The following is a 20327-nucleotide window of genomic DNA, read 5'->3' on the forward strand; positions in this document are numbered from 1 at the left end:
AAATGATAATTGAAGCTTTTTGAAATCCGAGCAATTGAATTATTTGAATTCCAGGGACCTAAGAGTGATTGGTCTAACGAGTAACACTGAGCAAGTTCTTGCCAGTGGCGTTGCTGTTTTTGCATCTTTTCAGAGTAACTGGGTGAAGGAGTTGAACCCTTGGCGGCCCAGCCCTTGATCAGGTGGCAGTGCAATTTTCGCAGAAATTTGATGATAATTTCTGTTTTACCCGGGTTGGGGACGACTCGGCATGCCCCTCCCCCTTTTCGAAATCGTGACTTGTAATTTTGCAAATCACGTACCCACAAAAAAGAGGATCGTACTGCGAGTCATTAACGGAATTAAACCACGTGGATGTGCATCAGACCCTAACCTGAACTACGCATTGCATGCTGCGTGGTTGCTGTTGTTTTGTGTGTGATGCCAAACCATGGCCAAACGTAGGCCAACCTGCGTGCATTTCCGTGACGTGTAGCGGGCCCCGGCTGAACTTGATTGACACGTGACGTCACCAGGTGTGCCATTGTACCAGCTGTGTGTGGATAAGATAAAAGGTCGCTCCCCACTCGGTTTGGTCGTCAGAGCTGTTACTCGGCTCTACCGCACGGATAGAGTAGTGCACCAACGGATAGCTGGCTGGGAGAATACTTCGGATGAGTAGATAACATCAGCCTCTGGGTCAGTCCTGTTAAAAGTACACCGCTTCTGAAGTTTAAAGTCAGCCACACGCGCATCTGACATTACAGGTAGGTTAACTATACAATTATAAATACAAATTCTTCTTTAAGCTTATCTAAATTTTCATCCTAAATAGAATTTATCCAGGGAATCAATATATTTGAAGCAAACTAGATTTTAATTTGTGTGAAGACATAACCATCACTGGTTATCGTCGATTACATTCACGATTGTATGAAGAAACATGGCCGTAATTTCAGAAACTGAATTTCTCTAACACCGTGCTGTGGGTGGAACGATACAAGTATTCCTGCAGTCATTTTTTTATCTGGAAGTGTGGAGTTTCTGTTCTTACATTATGCAATATTTATTCATTTATGACTAATTTGTTCATCTTCGTTTCGTGGGAAATTCTCTGACCTATTTCTCCCCTCGACCCTGATATTGTTAAGGGGTGGGATAGCACTTGATGACTAAACACACACTATGCATCGCTGTAACAAATGATGTGTGTGCCACGGTACATTTTATCGAACAGCTTAAACGCCTCCCCTCGTTATCAGTGAGTCAATAATCTTTTTTTTGCGGGCGATGAGATCAAAGAGTAGACGATGATATCTTTTTTTTTTTTTATAAGTATCCAGTTTTGAAGTGAAAAATGACGCCAAAACAAAAGGATGTATCTCCGGATTACGAACATTATTGTGCAAGGGATTATTGTCAAGGATGCCATGACATGCATAGTTTTGGGATCACGTGTTTGTTCCGTGGCCTGTTTTTTTTTAATGTGCCTTTAAAGTATTTTTTTATGATATCCATGTGCACCTCCCCCTCCGCATTGCAACTATTATTTCATCCGGTCTGAGTGATTAACCAAGACCTGAATTCTGAGAATTGTCTCTTCAGTGATTCTATAAACAAAATTAATCGTCATGGTGATTGGATGCATCCCAGTTAAGTTCTAAATGAACAGGATATTTTGTCATCCGGCTTGGCATGGTTACAAAAGTATGGCCATGTCATCTTCAGACACAATGACAAACGTCTGTTCTTTGAGGCTCAGACTTCATTAATATAAATGTTGGTTCATGGCCAATTTCGTTCCTTCAGAAAAAAGTGTTGAAAGAAACCGTTAACAACGGCTTCCGCAAATACATTACGATACTTCGGGGAAGACAAATATGCACTTTTTGTAGTTAAAAAAATAACCTTTGACTAAAAAAATTGCCCCCTTCCAGAAAATGAGTCCCTGCAAATTCACCCCGTGATGCTACTGCTGAAACTTGACATAATTGGTAGAATAGAAATAAAAAGACCAATGGGATATGCAAAATATTCATATAAAAAAAGTTATTCCTGTCTGGAAATTACAGGTGAATTCTTCCAAACCCGTCCGTTAGAGGCTACCATCGACTGCACTACATCTAGTTTGTCATCAACCCTATTCGAAAATGTCGCTCCTTTTGCCCACACTGGCCGTTGCTCAGTTGGTTGCGTTAGTGATAATTCTCTGCAGAACAAACGAAGTTGCGGCCATTCCTGGTAAGATCAACCATCAATTCAATATACCGCAGCTAAAGTACTTTTTTTCAATGATAAGAATATCGTTTAACTGCAGTTTTGGCCTTGTTCAATTAATTTTGTTGGTGCCCCTTTGTGTCCTATTAAATATTCCTTGAAACTTTTCTGCTTTCGGTTTATGATATGACACGCTTTTTAATTTGAACCTTTCACTTTATTTGTTATCGTGCAGCATCTATCAAGCCAATGGACCCCACAGTAGTCGTAGGTTCAAACGTCACATTTCGCTGCGTTCTCAACACATCGGCTACAACGCAAACTGCCACTGATATAGTCTGGTACTACAAATCATACAGGTAGGACTAACTGGTACTGACATTGCCTTGGGAACTATTTCTTGAACTTGCTGATCTCACCCCATACATTGGAGACTCTTTTTTTTTAAGTTAAAAAAATCACATCACATAACTGAAACTCGATCCAGTGGCCAATTAAATTTATCGCAGAAAAAAAATCACCTTGATTTCTGTCAACTTGCTATTTTGGTCCACGCACTTTTTGTTGTTGTGAATAACTGTAATATTATTGAAGGTCTTGGGTTCGAATCCCGGTAACTTAGTTTGTTAACTAAAATCCCCTGTTTTGATTACAGGAGTTTAATTCCACGCGAGCGATATGAAGTAGAAGACAACATCTCCCGCCTAACAGTGCGTAACGTGACTTTTACTGACTCTGGCTCCTATTTCTGCGCGTTGGAAAGCGACGGTCGAAGAATATGGAATTATCAAGGCTCAATGCTGCGAGTTGGAGGTAAGTATATGGACCGTTTTACTGATGAGCAGCGGTTATTAATGCCTTCTACTGGTGAACAGTCATTTACAGTGAAAGTGATCTACATTATCTAGACTAATATGGTGACCTCAATTAGAAGCAGGTGTAACCACGCGCGCGCACAGGTGGTACGCGCGCGCCCAATGCTTATTCGACCAATGGGATTACCAAAATGCACGCGCGCCTCGATAACGCGCGCAAGTGTGGTTCAACCCCAGTTTATTGGCTAAATCTTTTATATTTGCAGTGCCACCGTCTCCACCAACGGGACTTCGTTGCCATAGCCCCAACATGCAAGACTTTTGGTGTGAGTGGAGTGAAGGTGCCAAAACTAACCTTAGAACACACTACAAGTTCAGCTATAGGGAGCGGTAGGTACCAGACTTATGTTTTAATTTGTCATTGATTTAGAATGAAATTGACAGATTATGTATGTATATTATAGAACAAACTTATCGTCAATATATCTATTTATATTATCTTAACTAAGTATTATCTTAACCTTGAAAGCAAATCAATCTTAAATACAATTGTTACTCAATTTCAAAATCAATTTGGAAAAAAAGAATTCGGATCATCCTAATTTTATGACAAAGTCAATGCCGAATGTGCTCACGGTTTCTGTAAATTTCGTTTCTAGATCGTCCTTCCGCGTGGATTTTTTTTACTTATGACATTACATAAAGGACATTGGTATTTTTGCTCTTATTTTGTAGCTATGGGTCAGGTGACTGGCAGGACTGTCCCAAACTTGAAGGACGGGGGAAGAACACGTGCGTGGTTTCCCGCGTGCATAACGACGGTTACAATCAAATGATACGCGTGACGGCCACCAACAACCTCGGCTCAGCCACGTCAGAAATGCACTTCAATCCGGGAACAGCAGGTAGGTTGAAGTCATTGGTGACCACAGTGACAACAATGATATGACACGAGTATGGACATGTACTGTAACAGGTGTCCTGGCACGGATGGCAATAAATGTGCGGCTGCTGATGGATGTGCCATTACAGACGACACAGTGATGACAGTCATTTATTATTGATGACGCTAGTGAGAAATGATATGACCTACATGAAATGAAAGTGACAATGTTGTCTCTGATAGTAGGTTTACGATACTGATGCAGACGATAATTGATGATGATGGTGGTGCGTTCAATCGCTCTTATTTCTTCTAAAGGATCACACTTGTGAGTGAATTTCAATGTTGTCTTTCTTGACTGCAGCTATCCCCAACCCACCCACTGCTGTCGAAGTAGAGACACTAGGTCCCGAAGAGCTCCGTGTTTCCTGGGGATTTCCAAGTGAATGGGACGATCAGGTCTTTGCTTACTTTCTTGAGTACAGACTCGAAGTCACTACGGATCGAGGATCTCACACACGAATGGTTGGTCATCTTTCTTTCTATACTTCCTAATTTCTCAGCAAGCGTAAATGTTCATTCTTTCATTGGAAACGAAGAAATTGGGCCCTTTAGCAAACGTCTAACGCCTTGTTTTGTGAAGTGGTCGTTCATAATTATATTGTTCGTAATCATAAGTATTATATTTTATTTAATCATAAATTATTGTGATGCTGCTTTACATCTGCCTTTTTTGTTAAACTTTACGTTTTCTTCTGCCGAATTTTGAACCTCAGATCCCCGACTTAAGCCACAGCGAACCGTACGTCAAACCTCGTCTGTATACCATCAACAACCTGCTGCCGCATACGTCCTACAGTGTCCGTGTCTCTTGCCGTGCATTGGGGAGTTACTCAGACGACAAATGGAGCGCGTGGTCAGAGCCAGTCAGCCGCAAGACATCTGAAGCAGGTAGGCAAACAAACAAACAAACAAACATCCCAACACCCCAACAAACAGACAAACTAAGTTGTTCGGCTTATTTTGTGAAACGCAACAATCGTTACGTTTTTGTTTCACGGATGTACACAATTACGCTGTACAGTGTTCCTAAAAACTATCAAAGCTCATAAAAACAACTTAGATTAAATTTGCTGACATTATAAACTTGAAGCTTGTATTTAAATGTTACTTTTCTCATTGAACGCAGCACCAAACGCAGCCATATCGGGAATACAAGGCCAAGAATATGACAACATTAACGATCCTGCCTACCAGAGAGACGTTTTCCTACAATGGAAGGTACGCAATCTTGCCAAAAATCATCACACAATATAATGTGATTAACTTGTTCTTAATAGCTGCAACTGATCTGGTGTTGTCTAAATCTGTTTTGCGAGTTATTTGTGGTTCCGAGAAGAACCAGTTAACAGACTCAAAGTTTTGAATTATAAGATGCTCTGTCAATCGACAATCTTGTGACGACATAAACCACTCTTTTATTTCTATTTCAGGAACTCTCACATGCAAATAGACGGGGGAAAATCCTAGGCTATGAGGTCGAGTTGCGTCAGATGTTACCTAATGGTTCCTCCAGTGTTGTCAGAACTGTCAGGGCCAATGGAACCATGGTTCTAATAGAAAGTAAGTTCATTCTTCAAATGTTGGTTCATATTTCGTCCAATCTGCTTTTTCATCGTAAAATGTTTTTGCCGATGTGAAATGCACTATGAAGCAAAGTTTCATTTCAATTTTTGGATAAGCAACTATTTAACTGAACAAATTTAATGCTTAAGCCTGTAGACGAGGACTGTCTGAGAACAATGCCGTGGAGAACATGAAATTGGTTTTTTTTTCAATAATTTGCAACTTTATGATACCTTTTTATTTCAGATTTGGAAAAATTCAAGGAGTACTATGTCGATTTAGCAGCGTTAAACTCGGCTGGGCGGGGGCCAACAGCGAGCTATTTTCTGGCCGATAAAACATCAGGTAAATTTATGACGAATCTAGAATAAAAAGCTGTTTAGAATGATGATTTTCTCAAAGCTGTGGTCTCTTGGATCTTTTTGAAAATGATTATGAGAAAAACTAATTTCATTCAGAAATGTATACTATATTATAATCTCAATTACAAGGTATTCTGTTTTAGTCATTAGAATTCTTACCTTTCGTTCTAACAAACAGGAATTGACCAGTTTCCTCTTCAACAATCAATGTTCGACATCTGTAGGTCGAAGACCTGACCCTTTTCTACAGAAAAACAACACAGTCACGTACCAAACAAAGTGACAGACTAGCTGAGAAATGGTTTACAAATTCAAACGGGTTTTCTATTGCCCCCCCCCCCCACCAAATTGATGATTTCGACTGGTCTGCAAAGCAAGCGAGCTAATAATCACATGAGTTTGGTAAAGTGCTTTGACATTTTTTTTGTGCATTTTTCTAACAGAACCTGGACCACCAGAAAATGTACGCGTCCAAAACATCTCGGAAACGTCTGCCTTGGTTACTTGGCAAAGGCCGAATAGGCCCAATGGGTACATTGAAGGTTATCATTTGGAATGGAACAAGGGAGCAGTGGCAGAAACAACAAGGTATGTAGACCTTTAATTGGACTAATCGGGCCCCACGCTAACGCGCAGGTTGCGCACGTTCTTAATTTGGGGCGCGAGTGCCATTTCAAGTTGGTCGGTGCGCGCGTACCACCTGCGCACGAGCGTGACACCTCTACGTGCGCGTGAAATTGATGGCACCCAATTTAATGGTTTTCTAATTTGGGTTGTGGATATTTTGTTTAAATTTGTAAATGGAGGGTTTAGCATTTTGCTGTGCGATTTCTTCTTCAATTCTTAAAATTTTCTTCCCCTCTGTACAGCAATTTCATCGAATTAAATGGTACCCAGACGTCGTACACGATCAAGGGACTGGAGGCTAATAGACTCTATCAGTTCCGGGTCAAAGCCAAAAACTCACGAGGCTACAGTGGTTGGTCAAACGCCCCCATACAACACATGGGAAGCGGGTCCCGCATGGAGTTACTTCGTACACTCATTACAGTGCTGCACAATCTACTTATGGATATGGGCGATGAGGGGGAGGCAGGGAACCAGATCAAGCTGGATACACTTTCATCATTCTTGTGATTGTCAAGACAACAGGTTTCTCCCCTTCCTTATAAATGGCGTGGAGAACATAAATTCGTATATTTATTGACTTGAGGAGTCGCTGATCACAGTGACCTGTGAGGAAAGCGCTAAGCTTAGCCCCGCATTTCCTGGTCGTAAGCTCGAGATAAAAATAAAACCAACACAAGATGTGGTGGAAAATTTAAAGTACAAATTATCTAAAACAATCTCTTTCAAGTTTCATCAAATTAAAATATGGTTCCGAAGTTATTTTTAAGTTAAAACAACATTCGAAATCTCGGACCGAATGTCACTTTGTTGTCAACACAAGGGACTCAACATTACTGGCTGCAAGGTTTACCTGGACTGAATTGGAGACAGTAACTCCGGGAAAACTAAATACGTGTTATTGCTGAACAAAATGATATATTCTTTTAAACACGGAAGTATTATTAGGTTTATTTTTGATTGGCCTCCATTTACTGTTACTTAATTTCTGTTTTGAGCAGACAACAACGCAACATATTGGTTCGTTTTTAGTGTAAAAAAACTATTAAATATTATTCGTCGCAAAATACAGAGTAAGCTGCAGGAAAGAACGGGCACTCCCGGTTTGAAAGATTCAGGAATATTGTCGTTTTGTTAAGAATTAATTTTGAGATGTTGCTCTAGTTCAAGAATGTCAGTAACCCATAATTAACAAGCAGGGTGCAGTGCCAGGGCGTATTTCTTTACATTTGTTGTTGCTACTCTGATGAAATATTACTCTGGGAGTATTGCTCTGTAATTATGTGATTATAATCATGTATATAATTATTGAAGAAAACAAAAGTAATTCTGATCATTTACATATAACATATAATATAGCCATTATTAAAGTGTAAAGCTATCATGCATGGACAAAACGGTATCTGGTCCTGATAAAGGTTTTGCAGGGAATTTTATTTTTTTCGGTTATGGCTGCAAAGTTAATTTAAGATTTTCGTCAAATTGTTTCGGCGTTACCTCTTATATTATCAGATTTCTAATTTATATGTGTATATAAAATCGTATTTCGTATTTGTACAGCCATCTTGGAAACACGACTGAAAGAAAATATTATTTTCCCCAACTCATATATACCTCATTCAAATTGTACGCGCTTTTTGTCTTTTAATTGTAAATAAAATGCTAAAATATCAGAACTGGAGCTTGATTTAAGCGGAATTATAATACACTGTCTGTGACTGTATAATAATGGTGGAGTTGGAAAAATGAAAATAAAAGTAGCCTACTTTATCTTTCATATAAACTGACGAACTTCTGTAGTCCATCTCCCAAACTGTGGTCACCCTTTGCAAAATTGAGGGCGCTCTTTGAATGCGTGATCATGGTTTTCACTTAGTAACTTGCAGCCGGCAAAATCAAAATTGGATTGGGCCTCTATTCGTATTTTTATTTTAATAAAAAACAAGCAATTCCGTATTTAAAAAAAAGGAAAACAAAAATAGGGGAAAAACAATTATCTAACCACTGCATGATGAGCGCATGCGCATGAATACAAATTCGTTTGTGATATGCATATTCAAATCACCCTAGTCAATAGCAGTTTGCAGCGCTTATAAATTAATGAATTGGTTGCAATGTTTGAAGGCGTTTTAAGAAATATTAATAATATGAAAAAACATAGAAGAGAAAATAAACTGCTTTTTTGGAAAAAAAACAATATGCATACGGTTTGGTAAAAGTCAGCAAGTTATTCGCCTACCTTTTTTGCCGTTTGGTGCGGAGGAATTGTCTTCAATATGAATACAGCAAAATGCTTAAAAAGTTTTAGGTGTTTAATTAAAAAGCTCCCCAAACAAATGATTTTTCTGACGGAATTTTGAGATTCATAATAAAAAGTTAATAAATTGTTAAATTCCCAGGTTAGATTTTACAGTGGCCCCATACTCCCTTCCTATTCATTATTGTTTCCTCCGAGTACCAGCGAACCATTGACGTGGAGCAGATTTGATCACATGACATCTCAGCACCGCCATATTGTTCATGTACAAGAAATTTTCGTGTGCAAACCAATGGCGATGAGACTGTAACGTTGCAGGTATGGACACTTGTTTCAGTTGAAATTTATTCGCTGATTCGCCCACTTCCTCGGCCAAAATACAGAATTTCTTGACTTCTTAGAGATAGCTGGCCTCCAGATTGCCAAGTCGTCATGGCTCTGAAGAAGGTGAAGGGGAGTTTGGAGCGCGTTTTCGACAAGAATTTGCAGGATTTGGTGAGAGGCATCCGCAACAACAAAGATAGCGAGGTGGGTGGATCAGAATTGCTAGGCCCAATTTAATGCTCGAAACATGTAAAGGGTTTGTCCAAGGTACGAGTTGCCCAAGGTACGAGATGACCTGTTACCTTGGCTCTTGCCATGTAAAGTTCAGTTCATCTGTAAGCATTATATCATTTATATGCTTCTTTCTTTTTAGTTTGACTCTAAGTCTAACTGTTCAAAATATCGAGCTAGTAATTCCCCCCCCCCCCCAAAAAAAGTCAAGCCTAGCTACTCACATGAACAAACATAAAGGCCTATAATAAACGTTAAACCTATCTGAGAAACAAGGTAAGATGACAATATATGTTTGTGGAGTGATGCAGGAATACTTCATTCTTATTCTTTTCCCCTTTTTGGTTTCAAATGATTAAATTTTTGTTTGAATTGAGATGCTTTGTTTTTCGTACGTAGTGCACAGCAGCCATAAGTAACGCGATTTGCAATTGCTTCTCCAGGACCAGGGCAGGGATCCTGGTTCGAAACCATTGCTGCAAAGTTCCATTTTAAAAGAATGTTTTTGAAATAGTTTTCTTTAATTTCATGTTTAACTTTTAATCAATTCGTTCTTGTTATTTTAAATAGATTTTATTTTCTTCTTCGTAATCGGTGTCTTTGGTGGAAATATTTTTGTAAGGGTAAAAAAGAAAAGAATGTTGCAACCTGACGTTACTTCAGCAGTTGTGTACAAAGTCTATGGAGCGTCAAGAACATTTTCTAAGTATTTCCTAACAAAATTAGAAATGTTTCTCAGTCCCAGATTCATGTCTTATCATTTTTGCAACTACTGACCTTCATTGAGATGATATTTATGAAGAAAAAAGCAACGTCAGCAGCGTCATTCAAACATTCGGTTGAATGATAGTCTGGCTGCAACAGCCAAAAATCTTGATGTTGAATACTAGTAGGTCAGGGAGCCAGATGGTTCCGTTATGAAAGCAGTTGCAAATCACGTTACAGCTGCCATAACAATAGCCAGTGCCTTTATTTTTTATCTGAATTTGATTCATGTTTATCAGGTCGATGAATATAAATTCTGTCATTGTCTGTGGCTACTTATGTTTAATCATGCTTACCAAAACCAAAAACAACATTAAACTGGAAATAGAGTTATGTTTTTATTACAAGGATATTCTTTGAAATCACGATGATACCATAAACACTAAAATAATATTTTAGGTGGCACTCTGTACCAGGCTATGTTAAAAATAAATCTATCTTCTTTTTTTTACTTTACAGGCCAAGTACATAGCATCATGCATAGATGACATCAAACAAGAGTTGAGACAAGAGAATATTGCAGTCAAAGCCAATGCAGTCGCTAAGCTCTACTACGTAAGTAGTCGGAACATTTGGGACTCTCAATACTGTGTATGAGAGTCCCAAAACTTATGGTATTGAAAATATGCAACACAAGAAAATAGACTGCTCCTTCAACTTTGTCGGAAGAAACATCTGGTACACGTCTTATCTCTCCATGGTCTGCTTCAAAAATTGAATTCAGACTTCAAGCTTGGCTGATAAATACTGAGGAGCTTGTCTTGGCCTCATGAAAATCCAGGAGAATTTTGTGGTGTAAAGAGTGAGTAATTCTGGCCTGAATTTGTTTTGCATGTTTTTTTTCTGCACTCAAGGTCACAGTCTGCTATGTAAGTTTTTATAGGAAATTCTCTCTACTAAGTACAATTTTTTTCAGTTCGTATCCATTATGAATCAGTCAAGCAAACAACTTAAAAGAACACAGCACCAATTTGCTGCAAGTTGCATTATTCAGTCTGTTGTGTGTTCACTAAAATAACTTCACTCCTTGTGTGCTATTTTTCCTCATCTGGATAAGAAACAGGAGTTAGTATGATGTTGGTTGGAATTTTAAATCACTGTAAACAATGCCAGTGTTTGTGCAACAGACACAAGCAGATACAAACAATAATGATAAATATGTACGTTGTTTGTACCTGTAAAAAAATAGGTTTCCTTTTACAAATATACCTGCGGAGACGTTTTTTTCAGTGGTTGAGTTAAATTAGTGGTATTTAATTTATAAAGAGTTTCTAGAGAAACATACATATTATTGGCACCAGTACATATCTGAAAATATCTTTTAGTTAAACAAGTTAATTTGCATGTTTAATTTGCATACTGTTTGCCAGTTGACTGATCTGGCATATGTTGAAGGCTTTACTCAGTCCTCTGCATACATGTAATTTATAAGCAAATAGGCCTATACCATGATTCAAATATTGTCAAGCCATGAGCCTGTACTATATCATGCTGCATAATGTATGAATGCCTTGCCGTAAGGTCCTTATTTAAATATATTGAATTTGTAGTTTTATCCCATTAAATAATTTGCATTAAGGAGTGCATACGTGTACATATCTACATGTATATGTACCTTTAATTGAGTGTGCTACTGCTAATGGTTGACGGTGATGTATAAAATGGTTCATAAATTGTGATGCGATCAAGCTAAATGGGTCGTTTGTCGACCCTTATCAAATTTTTTTCCTTCCAATTTTAAATAGAACTATCTTTCAGTTTATATTTGGTGAAAACCCCATGTGAATACGACCTTCCGTTCAGAAGTTATGGGACTTAGAACACAGGCAGATCAGAAAGAAGAAAACACAGAAATCAAACAGAGAAATCAACGATTCAAAATTGAAGTATTTATTTAGCAACAATAAACATGCTTTATTTCAGGTTATTGAATATTAACTCCTTAGCAAATATGTCACATTTAATTTCATCATGAGTTTTTCTCGGAAAAAAGATAGTTGACATGAAAGAGGGCATATGTAGCCTTCCGATTTTACAAAAAAGGTCAATTTTGAAATGTCCACCCCTACTGACCTATTTTTGGCTGTATCTTAACCCTAACCGCCCTGAATGCATGGCAAAAGTGCGTTACTGATATCGTAGGATGCACTTTGTCAAGGTCTTGGGCCGGACCTTGTGTTGTTGTTCAGCCATGCATAAATATAGGCCTGGATTATGCTTGAAATCCTCCATACTGCTCCAGGATGTCACTGGCAAAGCCTTAACATATCGACAGTCACTGCCGTAGGATTCAGGCAGTGGTCACCCCTTCACGGACGATATTCGAGAAATAATGGAGGAATTTGCAGGATTGAGGCTATATATGCTTTTTTCCATGAAGCCAATTGGAGGATTTTGCAGGATTGAGGCTACATCCTGGCAAAAAGGCCTAGGGTACATGTATTCGGAGGGCCAGAATATACATGTATCTCTACACAAACATAGTAGGCTTGATACACATAGTACAAGTAAGGGTGTCAGTTCATGTGTTGTCATTGAAATACGTGTAGGTAGTTACAATGTACATGTACATTGTGAATGTGCAGTACACCCACACAAACAGGCATGACGGGCAGGTGCATGTGACATGTAACACTCACAGCTACATGTCAATGTATGTGCTGCTGTATAAGGTCTGTCTCCATGAATTGGGAGCAAAGGTGGAGTAGTTTGAGAAAGCAGAATTCTGCATTAGGGAAACTGCAGACATTATGGTCATAAAGAGGAGGGCAAAAAGTCCATTTCAAACATCAAGCCATAATGAATTACATGTAAAGGCTTTTTCAAAATAAAAGTCGTCCAAATAAAAAATAATGCAGAAAGTAACTGACTATGCAAAGATATTTTCTGAATGACCAAGTCTAATTGATTGTCGTTGCAATTGTGAAATACCAGATTGATTGCATAACTGATGCTTTCACACTCGTGTTTTCTATCGTCCTGCTTCTTCCACAGTTGGAAATGCTTGGCTATGACATCAGCTGGGCGGCTTTCAACATTATTGAGGTGATGAGCTCGTCTAAGTTTACTTTCAAACGTATCGGCTACTTGGCTGCATCTCAGAGCTTCCATGAAGGAACGGATGTACTCATGCTCACTACAAACATGATCAGAAAGGTTAGTAGACGAATAAGTACAAGTGAAATTGGACATGTGTTAACAACCAGATTACAATTCATGGAGTTGGTCTTTCTTCTGAAACCAATTGGATTGAATCTGCAATTTGAGAAGTGTACTTTCATCTACATGTGCAATTTACAAGTTTAAAAACAGCCAAAAAGCATCATCATTCAGGGATAATCCAGAGGATAATTACTTTGAACGAATTGTGAAATGAAAATCTTTAAATGGGTGTTTGGTACATTTATAATTACAAATTGAATGTTGGAGTTCACTGTATGGGCTTGACCTTATTCAGAATTTTGCACCTCGAAGAAAATTGCAAAAGAATTATCTGGCTTATTGACAAGCTGGTGATATTTATGCAAATTGATGCTACATGTATGAGTTTCCTAATGAGTGATTTTCACAGGATCTGGGCAGCAAACAAATGTACGATACCGGCTGTGCACTCAGCAGTCTGTCATGTTTCTTGACCTCCGAAATGACCAGTGACCTGGCCAATGACATTATGGGGCTGGTAAGTTCAGAGGTCAAAAGGTCACAGTTCAGGACCTGTTGGTTTGTACACGTACATGTAGATTATTTGAGACTTTTTCCCTGTTTCCTCCCATCCCTTGGCAAATTGTTGTACACCATGTGAAAACGCTAACCTGTAGGCCACTGTGTCTTCGGTAGAGTTGTTTGAGGTGTGAGGAATGGAACTACTAAATCGGAACCAAAATCGCAATTTTATATATTCGTTACTTAGCTGGATACCAGTCATATTTCTTATTTGAACCGATTCATTCCTGTTTTTACTGGTTTGCAACATTAGGTCAAAACAAAGCACTGTCATTGCTCCAGTCTTGGCTTTGTAATTTCTGCAATACATTAAGACCACAAGACAAGTTGCAATGTTTTGTAAAAAGTCTTTATTTTCATATATGATTAGATTTAATTGGTTCCATCCTTACACGTCAAACCATCATTCCTTTCAGCACTTTCATTGGTAGTCACTCTGTCATACCGTGTTTAATTCTGGCTATGTAGCTCTCGTACACGTATCTTTCAGTAGCCTTTTTTCCCGTTTTTCTTTTGTTTTGGTTTTGATCTCTCCAACTTCATGGTCACGTTACCCCCTGCTCCCCTCTGCCTTCAACACTGGTCCCACCAACCAATCGACTGCCTGACTGCCCCACGCAACTTCACCGTCCACCTGCCGTTGACACCTGCTTCATCCTGATGGTTCTAACGTGACCATCTGGGTGTATTCTGGGGGGTTATGATCCTGAGTAGGATATTAACAGTACGAACCAGTATGATGCTAGCGTGGCCATGAACGGTCTTGCATGTTTCACATCCCCTGACCTGGCCAGAGATTTGGCTAACGATCTCATGAGTTTGGTAAGTCCAGTGTTTGTTCCATTTGTTGATTTTTATTTGGTTCTTGTTTTGGTGTTCTTCACAATCAAATGTGATTTCATGGCTTTGCTTGCCATAGATGACGTATCTATGCTTACAGTCTGTTCAGTGTATTGGCTGTGATTGATACTGCATGGCCTAACAGTTAGCACAAATGGTAGAATCAATCAATTTGCTAGCTTGTTAAAACCATAACAAAGTTAAGTCTTGCTTGCAAACACTATTCAATTGAAATTGTCCTTGTGGCAGTGTGTGCCATTGGTTGAACCAATGTTTGTGTGGGTAGACGAGTCCATAAGGAAACAAAAGTGTGTCGCAAAAGTAAACTTGGGATGAAACAGGGAAACCAGATTTTCAGAGAGTTTGTGAAGGACCACATTTTGTGACAGCAAAGCTATGAAATCAGGTCCGGATAGTGTCGGTTTTCAGGTTCTTTGATAAATGTATTCGTTGATTTGTTTCATTTAATTTGGTCACTTCTTTTGTTTATCATTCTGGGCTGTTCTTGACGCTTCGAATCAGGTATTGGATTCAGATAATGAAGAAAAAAAAGAGCTAGGAAAAAAAAACACACAAAAATAAAATACAAAATTTCACTTAAGTGACAAATTGATGACCAGGAGACTTAATCCCAACCAAGTAACGTGGTTGACTAGCTCTGGGCTGACTAACTCTTAGCTAGTCAGTGTGCTAAAATGAAACATTCTAAATTGCAAAGAGCTGAATGCTTTTCATACGATTGTAAAGATCATATAGCTGGATGGCCTGTTTCTTAGTTTCAAGACAACTCTTGGTTTTAACAGTCTTTGCTTTGATTTGTATTTTATGTATAGTTGTCTTAACCCACACCAGTCAAACCATTTTAGTTTATTTTTGTTTGTGTGCTTTGTTTGATACTGTGCTACATCTGTTAAAGTTATCAAGCATTTAAAGATGAAGAACAAAGAACCATAGAACAAAGAAAAAAGAAAGGTTTCAGAATTGTTTGATATTTATGTTTAAAAAAATGCTTTTCTTCAAATCCTCCAAAGTCTGTGAAAATGTATCTGGTCAATATTCCTGGTGTAAGTTAATGAATATGAATATCAATAGGAATCAATTTGAAATGTACCTACATGTAGACTTTTCTTTATGAACTGGTATTGAATGCTACTTCCCACTTTATTTCCTTTTAGATGGCTTCCACAAAACCCTACATCAGGAAAAAGGCAGTGCTTCTAATGTACAAAATCTTCCTCAAGGTAAGGAAGGATTTCTTTCTGTCAAAAGATAGTAATGGCCCACACCTAGCACAACTTCCTAAAACATGGGTATTAGTAAAATGGCCTACAGCCCCCTCCAGACACTTTCTATCACTGTTTCTATCATTGTGTTAGAGTATGTTTCTGTGACTTGTGTTGTTGTTGTTGTTGTCATTCACAGTTCCCAGAAGCACTGAGGCCAGCCTTCCCACGATTAAAGGACAAACTGGAAGATCCAGATCCAGGTGAGATCGCTGATCATCAAAATGGCATTGGCACTGAACATTGTTCATGTTGTCTCAACTTGAATATTTTAGTTCTTGTGCTGAACCCGAAGGGCCACCCTATTGGCCTTTGGCTGACTGAGTAACCAACTGAAGACTGACTGACTGACTGACTGACTGAAAAGCGGCTGGAAAAATAAGTTATATAAATGTTGGTATTCATCTTGAGTCCTGAAATAATTACAAATATTGTAGCAATTATTAAAATGAGGGTTTTGGATTACTCGGCAGGTGTTCAGTCAGCGGCTGTCAATGTCATATGTGAATTGGCTCGTAAGAATCCCAAGAACTATCTGTCATTGGCACCGCTATTCTTCAAGCTGATGACCAGCTCAACCAACAACTGGATGTTGATCAAGATCATTAAACTGGTGAGTGTAGATGAGAAGAATGGTACAGTATTGTGGTCGAGGCTGGTCACAAGACCAGTCACATGTCTGGTGACGAGTCGATCAGAAGTCAATTCCTAAGAAAGGAATGTCTTTGTCACAATTAATTTGATTGACTTGTGACTTGCCACGGGACTGGATGACTTGTGATGGACGTGTGTACAACACCACAATGACATTGCCATTTTAAGAGTGAATTTTGGAGTATTTTGCTTCAGGAATTGTAGTATGCTAATGCTGTTGAACTTGTGTTTGTGTCTAGTTTGGAGCTTTGACACCGCTGGAGCCAAGACTAGGCAAGAAATTATTGGAACCTCTGACAAATCTCATTCACAGGTAAATCATCCACAGAGTCTTTATCTGCTTAGCTTCTTTATATGCTAAACATATTTTAATGATAACTCAGATATAAAAGGATTAATGTGCATTCTCTCACATTCACTTGTAATCCTGCATATTAGTTAACTGCTAAGTGGGAAGTTGCTTTGCTGAATAAAATTGCAGCATTAGTCTAGAAAATTGTTTGGTCGGATCAGAATAATAGCTTGAAATAGGAAATTATAATGAAAATATCATTTTTGTCATGTTTTCTTGACAGTACATCGGCTATGTCGCTGCTCTATGAATGTATCAACACTGTCATCTCCGGTAAGTCATACAAATTCCTTCTTTCTGAAATGTCTCTGATTAGTTTACACATTGACCATGAAAGATGGAGAGAGGTATTAGATGAACAAAAGGTCTTGAACCATCCAGAAATATACGAAGCATTGATAGTTGTTTTCTCTTTTGAATCAGTTTTCATGTGATGTTGTGCCAACCAACTTAGATTTTATCTCCCACGTCAAGGATGTCAGCTAATATTTTGACTCCCCCCCCCCCCAGAAAAAAAACCCAAAGAAGAAGAAATGGTATGCAAAGGATGCATTAAGAAGAGGGCCATTAAGGAAAGACAACGTCTCTCCCACAGCGTGGGAAAAATGGACGTTAATGGAAATGATGATGATGATGACAGCGTCCAGTCTATTTTTCTTTAATGAAAAATATTGGAGTGTGTTGTTAATTTTTTTGTAACTTACAGATGGCTTTGATAATTTTCCTTCTATAATCCAAAATGTATAAATTTCAGAAATGTTATTTAACACCATCAAGCTTGATGTTACAGTTGCTGATTTGGGAACATTACAAACCTAACATGTATTTGCTTTTAGATGTATCTCAGAGAATAGTTAAGAGTTGCATGGTTAGAGTCGAGGCATTTTTGTTTACTGTACTTGTGTCGTTCTACGTAGAATTGTAGTAGATTATCAGTGTTCTCATCAGGCTGGTATATAACACCTGCCTTAGTTCCTGCCACCTGTTATCGGCATGCACCTGTTTTCAACACTTGTAATTAGAGTTATTATTTCAGTGTCATGTCTAGATCTTTGAATATGCTCCTCAAACTTGGCAATAGATGTGCACATGTTGAGCATCAGGGTATATGGCTCAGTGTAATACCTGGGTAGTGCATGTATATAAACCCTTGTTTTAAGCAGTAATGCTACAGCTGTTGTGATTGTGCATGTGCATGACATGCTGCTGCTAACACGTTGTGCCTGGTCTCTACACTGTAAGAAGGCTTGTAGAGAGCACCAGGCTATCAAGCTTGTGCATGCTTTTGTGGTTTGAAATAATACTGACATTGTTTCTAGATGTAGTAGTTTACATACAGAAGCTGCAAGATATAGACTGGTAGCATTGCCACCACTAGAGGCCAGATCAGATAGAGGTCTTGTGTCCCACCTCCCATACCCTTCTCCCCATTGCTTCCTTGCCCTTTATCATCAGGCTAATGGGAACACTGATTTACGTTGGGAAGGTGTCAGTCCAAACTCAGAAATCGTGGGTCTCCATTTAACCATGCAACTGAACGCTGCTCTTTTTTTTCTTCTCTCTTTTCCCCTGTTTCTCTCCCGTTTGTCTATTATTTGTTTTTGTTTTTCCCTCTTTTTTTGTAACTTACAGTTTTGATTTCGTTATCTTCAGGAATGCCCGACCACTCCGCGTCAATACAGGTATATACACACATTCTGACATTGACTTGCTGAACTTTGACCCCTGACCTCCCCTGCTGCTTGAAGCGACCTTGGGAGCCTGTGGGATTGTTTTGTGGGTTGAATTGGTTTTGTTTCTGGTTTGTGGTGAGGTTTCTCCATTTGCATTTGCATTTGCACGCATTTTAATATGTTCATTTGAAAGTTGATATTAACACAATCTAAAGAGCAGAAAACTAGAATTTCCTGCAGTACAATGACAGCTTTGTTTTGTACGACCTGAACTGCGTGCCACTTTTTGATAGGTTCAAAGGTTTTCAGTCTGGTGCGCATGAGTCGATACCTCATGAAACAGACTTTGTTTCTAATATAGCGGAATCCGGCAACGCTCACATGAATGCTGCACGCGTTCTTAAAGACAAGGCGCTTATTGGTCTAAGGAGCCATGAGTGCGTGTATACTACCTGAATGCGACTCACGCGAGTCTGGTGCCGCCTCAGAACATGGCTGTCACCGGATTAGTATTTGTTCATGTAGATGTGCATGTCAATATTAAGATGGCTGCCTCGTGCTTGCTGGGAATTGGGCAAAGAATGCATGTCAGGCTTTACAGAAATCTGTGCAGAAAAACATTGTTGAGAAATTGCCAAGCAGAAGTTTGTCAAGCAGGTATAGATGATGCAAATAATAATTAACTTTTGATGAAGAAACACAACGGAGAATTCGCAAACTGAAGACGAGTCAAGCAAGAGCAACATACTTTTAATTAGTGTGGATATATTTTCTCCTTTACAAGTTTCTGCAAAGCAATTTTTTTAACAGAACAACCATAGTTAGCAAATTTCTGCTTTATCAGCAGGTTTCTGAAAAAGCCTTGAAAGGTTACATGTCATAAATGGCATGAATTTTTTTTAACCAATAAAGACGGAGTTACATTATTTCAGCCCATGCTGCTAAATTTGAAATTGCAAAACCCTTTTAGTAAGCCCTTTATTGACAAGTAACCTAAAACTCATTATTCCAATTCATCACCATGTCTAACAACATCACCCACCATAAACCATTTTGTAGCTGTTGTTGTTTTGATGTCATCGTTGGCTCATCAGTCATGGTTGTAAGTATTACTGACTCCAACAAGCAGCAAATAAGAGAGAAAGTAGGTCTTAGGAGTCAAGAAAATAGTTTTGTTGGTGATGCTTTGTTTTGAGTTATGGAGCAGGACATTCAGAAATGTCTGCATATCCTTGAAGTGACTGCTTTGAACATTTGAAATAGATGAGTACTCATTTCAGTTTGTTAGTTTTGTAAGCATCTTTGATCTACTAATAAAAAACCCTACTACTTCACAATTCTGTAGTTTATCATAATAACCCACTCACGAATAACTCATATTTGCCATTTCTTTAGAGCTTACATTCTAACACTCTTGTAAAGTAACAATGCATTTAATTATTTAAAATTAAAACAAAACTATGAGCTCTAAGAATGAACAAATGTCTTTCACAGTAAACAAAGATTACCATCTGCTGGTTTATATTGAATATATATAATAGTCAATGATATTTTTGTATTACATTTTATCGTAACCATGTCCATCCATTATTTATTTCCTTTGCCACAGCTCTGTGTTCAAAAGCTGTGCATTCTCATTGAAGATACGGACCAGAATTGTAAGTCCTTGAACTTTGAATTCTTGTCAATAATTAATCCTGTCTGCTGTTCAGTGTA

At 38.5% G+C, this 20327-nt stretch overlaps 2 protein-coding genes across 3 annotated transcripts in view; both read left to right on the top strand.

The window, feature by feature from the left end:
- Positions 1-544: 544 nt before the first annotated feature.
- Positions 545-8296, top strand: LOC119722543 (protein sidekick-1-like). Its single transcript, XM_038192730.1, has 13 exons — positions 545-746; positions 2052-2220; positions 2432-2555; positions 2852-3009; positions 3278-3401; positions 3747-3916; positions 4259-4419; positions 4671-4845; positions 5084-5175; positions 5388-5517; positions 5767-5865; positions 6326-6470; positions 6752-8296. Exons 2-13 carry the CDS (start codon positions 2130-2132, stop codon positions 7017-7019), a joined length of 1737 nt encoding a protein of 578 aa, XP_038048658.1. The 5' UTR covers positions 545-746; positions 2052-2129; the 3' UTR covers positions 7020-8296.
- Positions 8297-9007: 711 nt separating this feature from the next.
- The window catches only part of LOC119722542 (AP-3 complex subunit delta-1-like), a 28072-nt gene continuing 16752 nt past the window's right edge, over positions 9008-20327 (top strand). Inside the window, exons 1-11 of one of the 2 annotated variants that reach the window (XM_038192728.1) lie at positions 9008-9294; positions 10546-10641; positions 13081-13242; positions 14524-14631; positions 15825-15890; positions 16072-16135; positions 16406-16545; positions 16826-16899; positions 17162-17211; positions 18571-18620; positions 20221-20269. In XM_038192728.1, coding sequence (XP_038048656.1) covers positions 9199-9294; positions 10546-10641; positions 13081-13242; positions 14524-14631; positions 15825-15890; positions 16072-16135; positions 16406-16545; positions 16826-16899; positions 17162-17211; positions 18571-18620; positions 20221-20269 — 955 coding nt within the window. In that variant the 5' untranslated portion in view covers positions 9008-9198. The remainder of the gene's footprint in view (positions 9295-10545; positions 10642-13080; positions 13243-14523; positions 14632-15824; positions 15891-16071; positions 16136-16405; positions 16546-16825; positions 16900-17161; positions 17212-18570; positions 18621-20220; positions 20270-20327) is intronic. The other variant, XM_038192729.1, reaches the window with a different exon arrangement.

The sequence above is a fragment of the Patiria miniata genome, unplaced genomic scaffold (genome assembly GCF_015706575.1).
Source record: "Patiria miniata isolate m_02_andy unplaced genomic scaffold, ASM1570657v1 HiC_scaffold_15, whole genome shotgun sequence".
Taxonomy (NCBI): Eukaryota; Metazoa; Echinodermata; class Asteroidea; order Valvatida; family Asterinidae; genus Patiria; species Patiria miniata.

What these genes read in the sequence shown, in the direction of transcription:
- LOC119722543 (XM_038192730.1), top strand. Translation starts at nt 2,130, where the DNA reads ATGTCGCTCCTTTTGCCCACACTGGCCGTTGCTCAGTTGGTTGCGTTA. An exon ending in CGAAGTTGCGGCCATTCCTG is followed by an intron (nt 2,221 to 2,431) that starts GTAAGATCAACC and finishes GTTATCGTGCAG; the next exon opens with CATCTATCAAGCCAATGGAC. An exon ending in AACCATGGTTCTAATAGAAA is followed by an intron (nt 5,518 to 5,766) that starts GTAAGTTCATTC and finishes TTTTTATTTCAG; the next exon opens with ATTTGGAAAAATTCAAGGAG.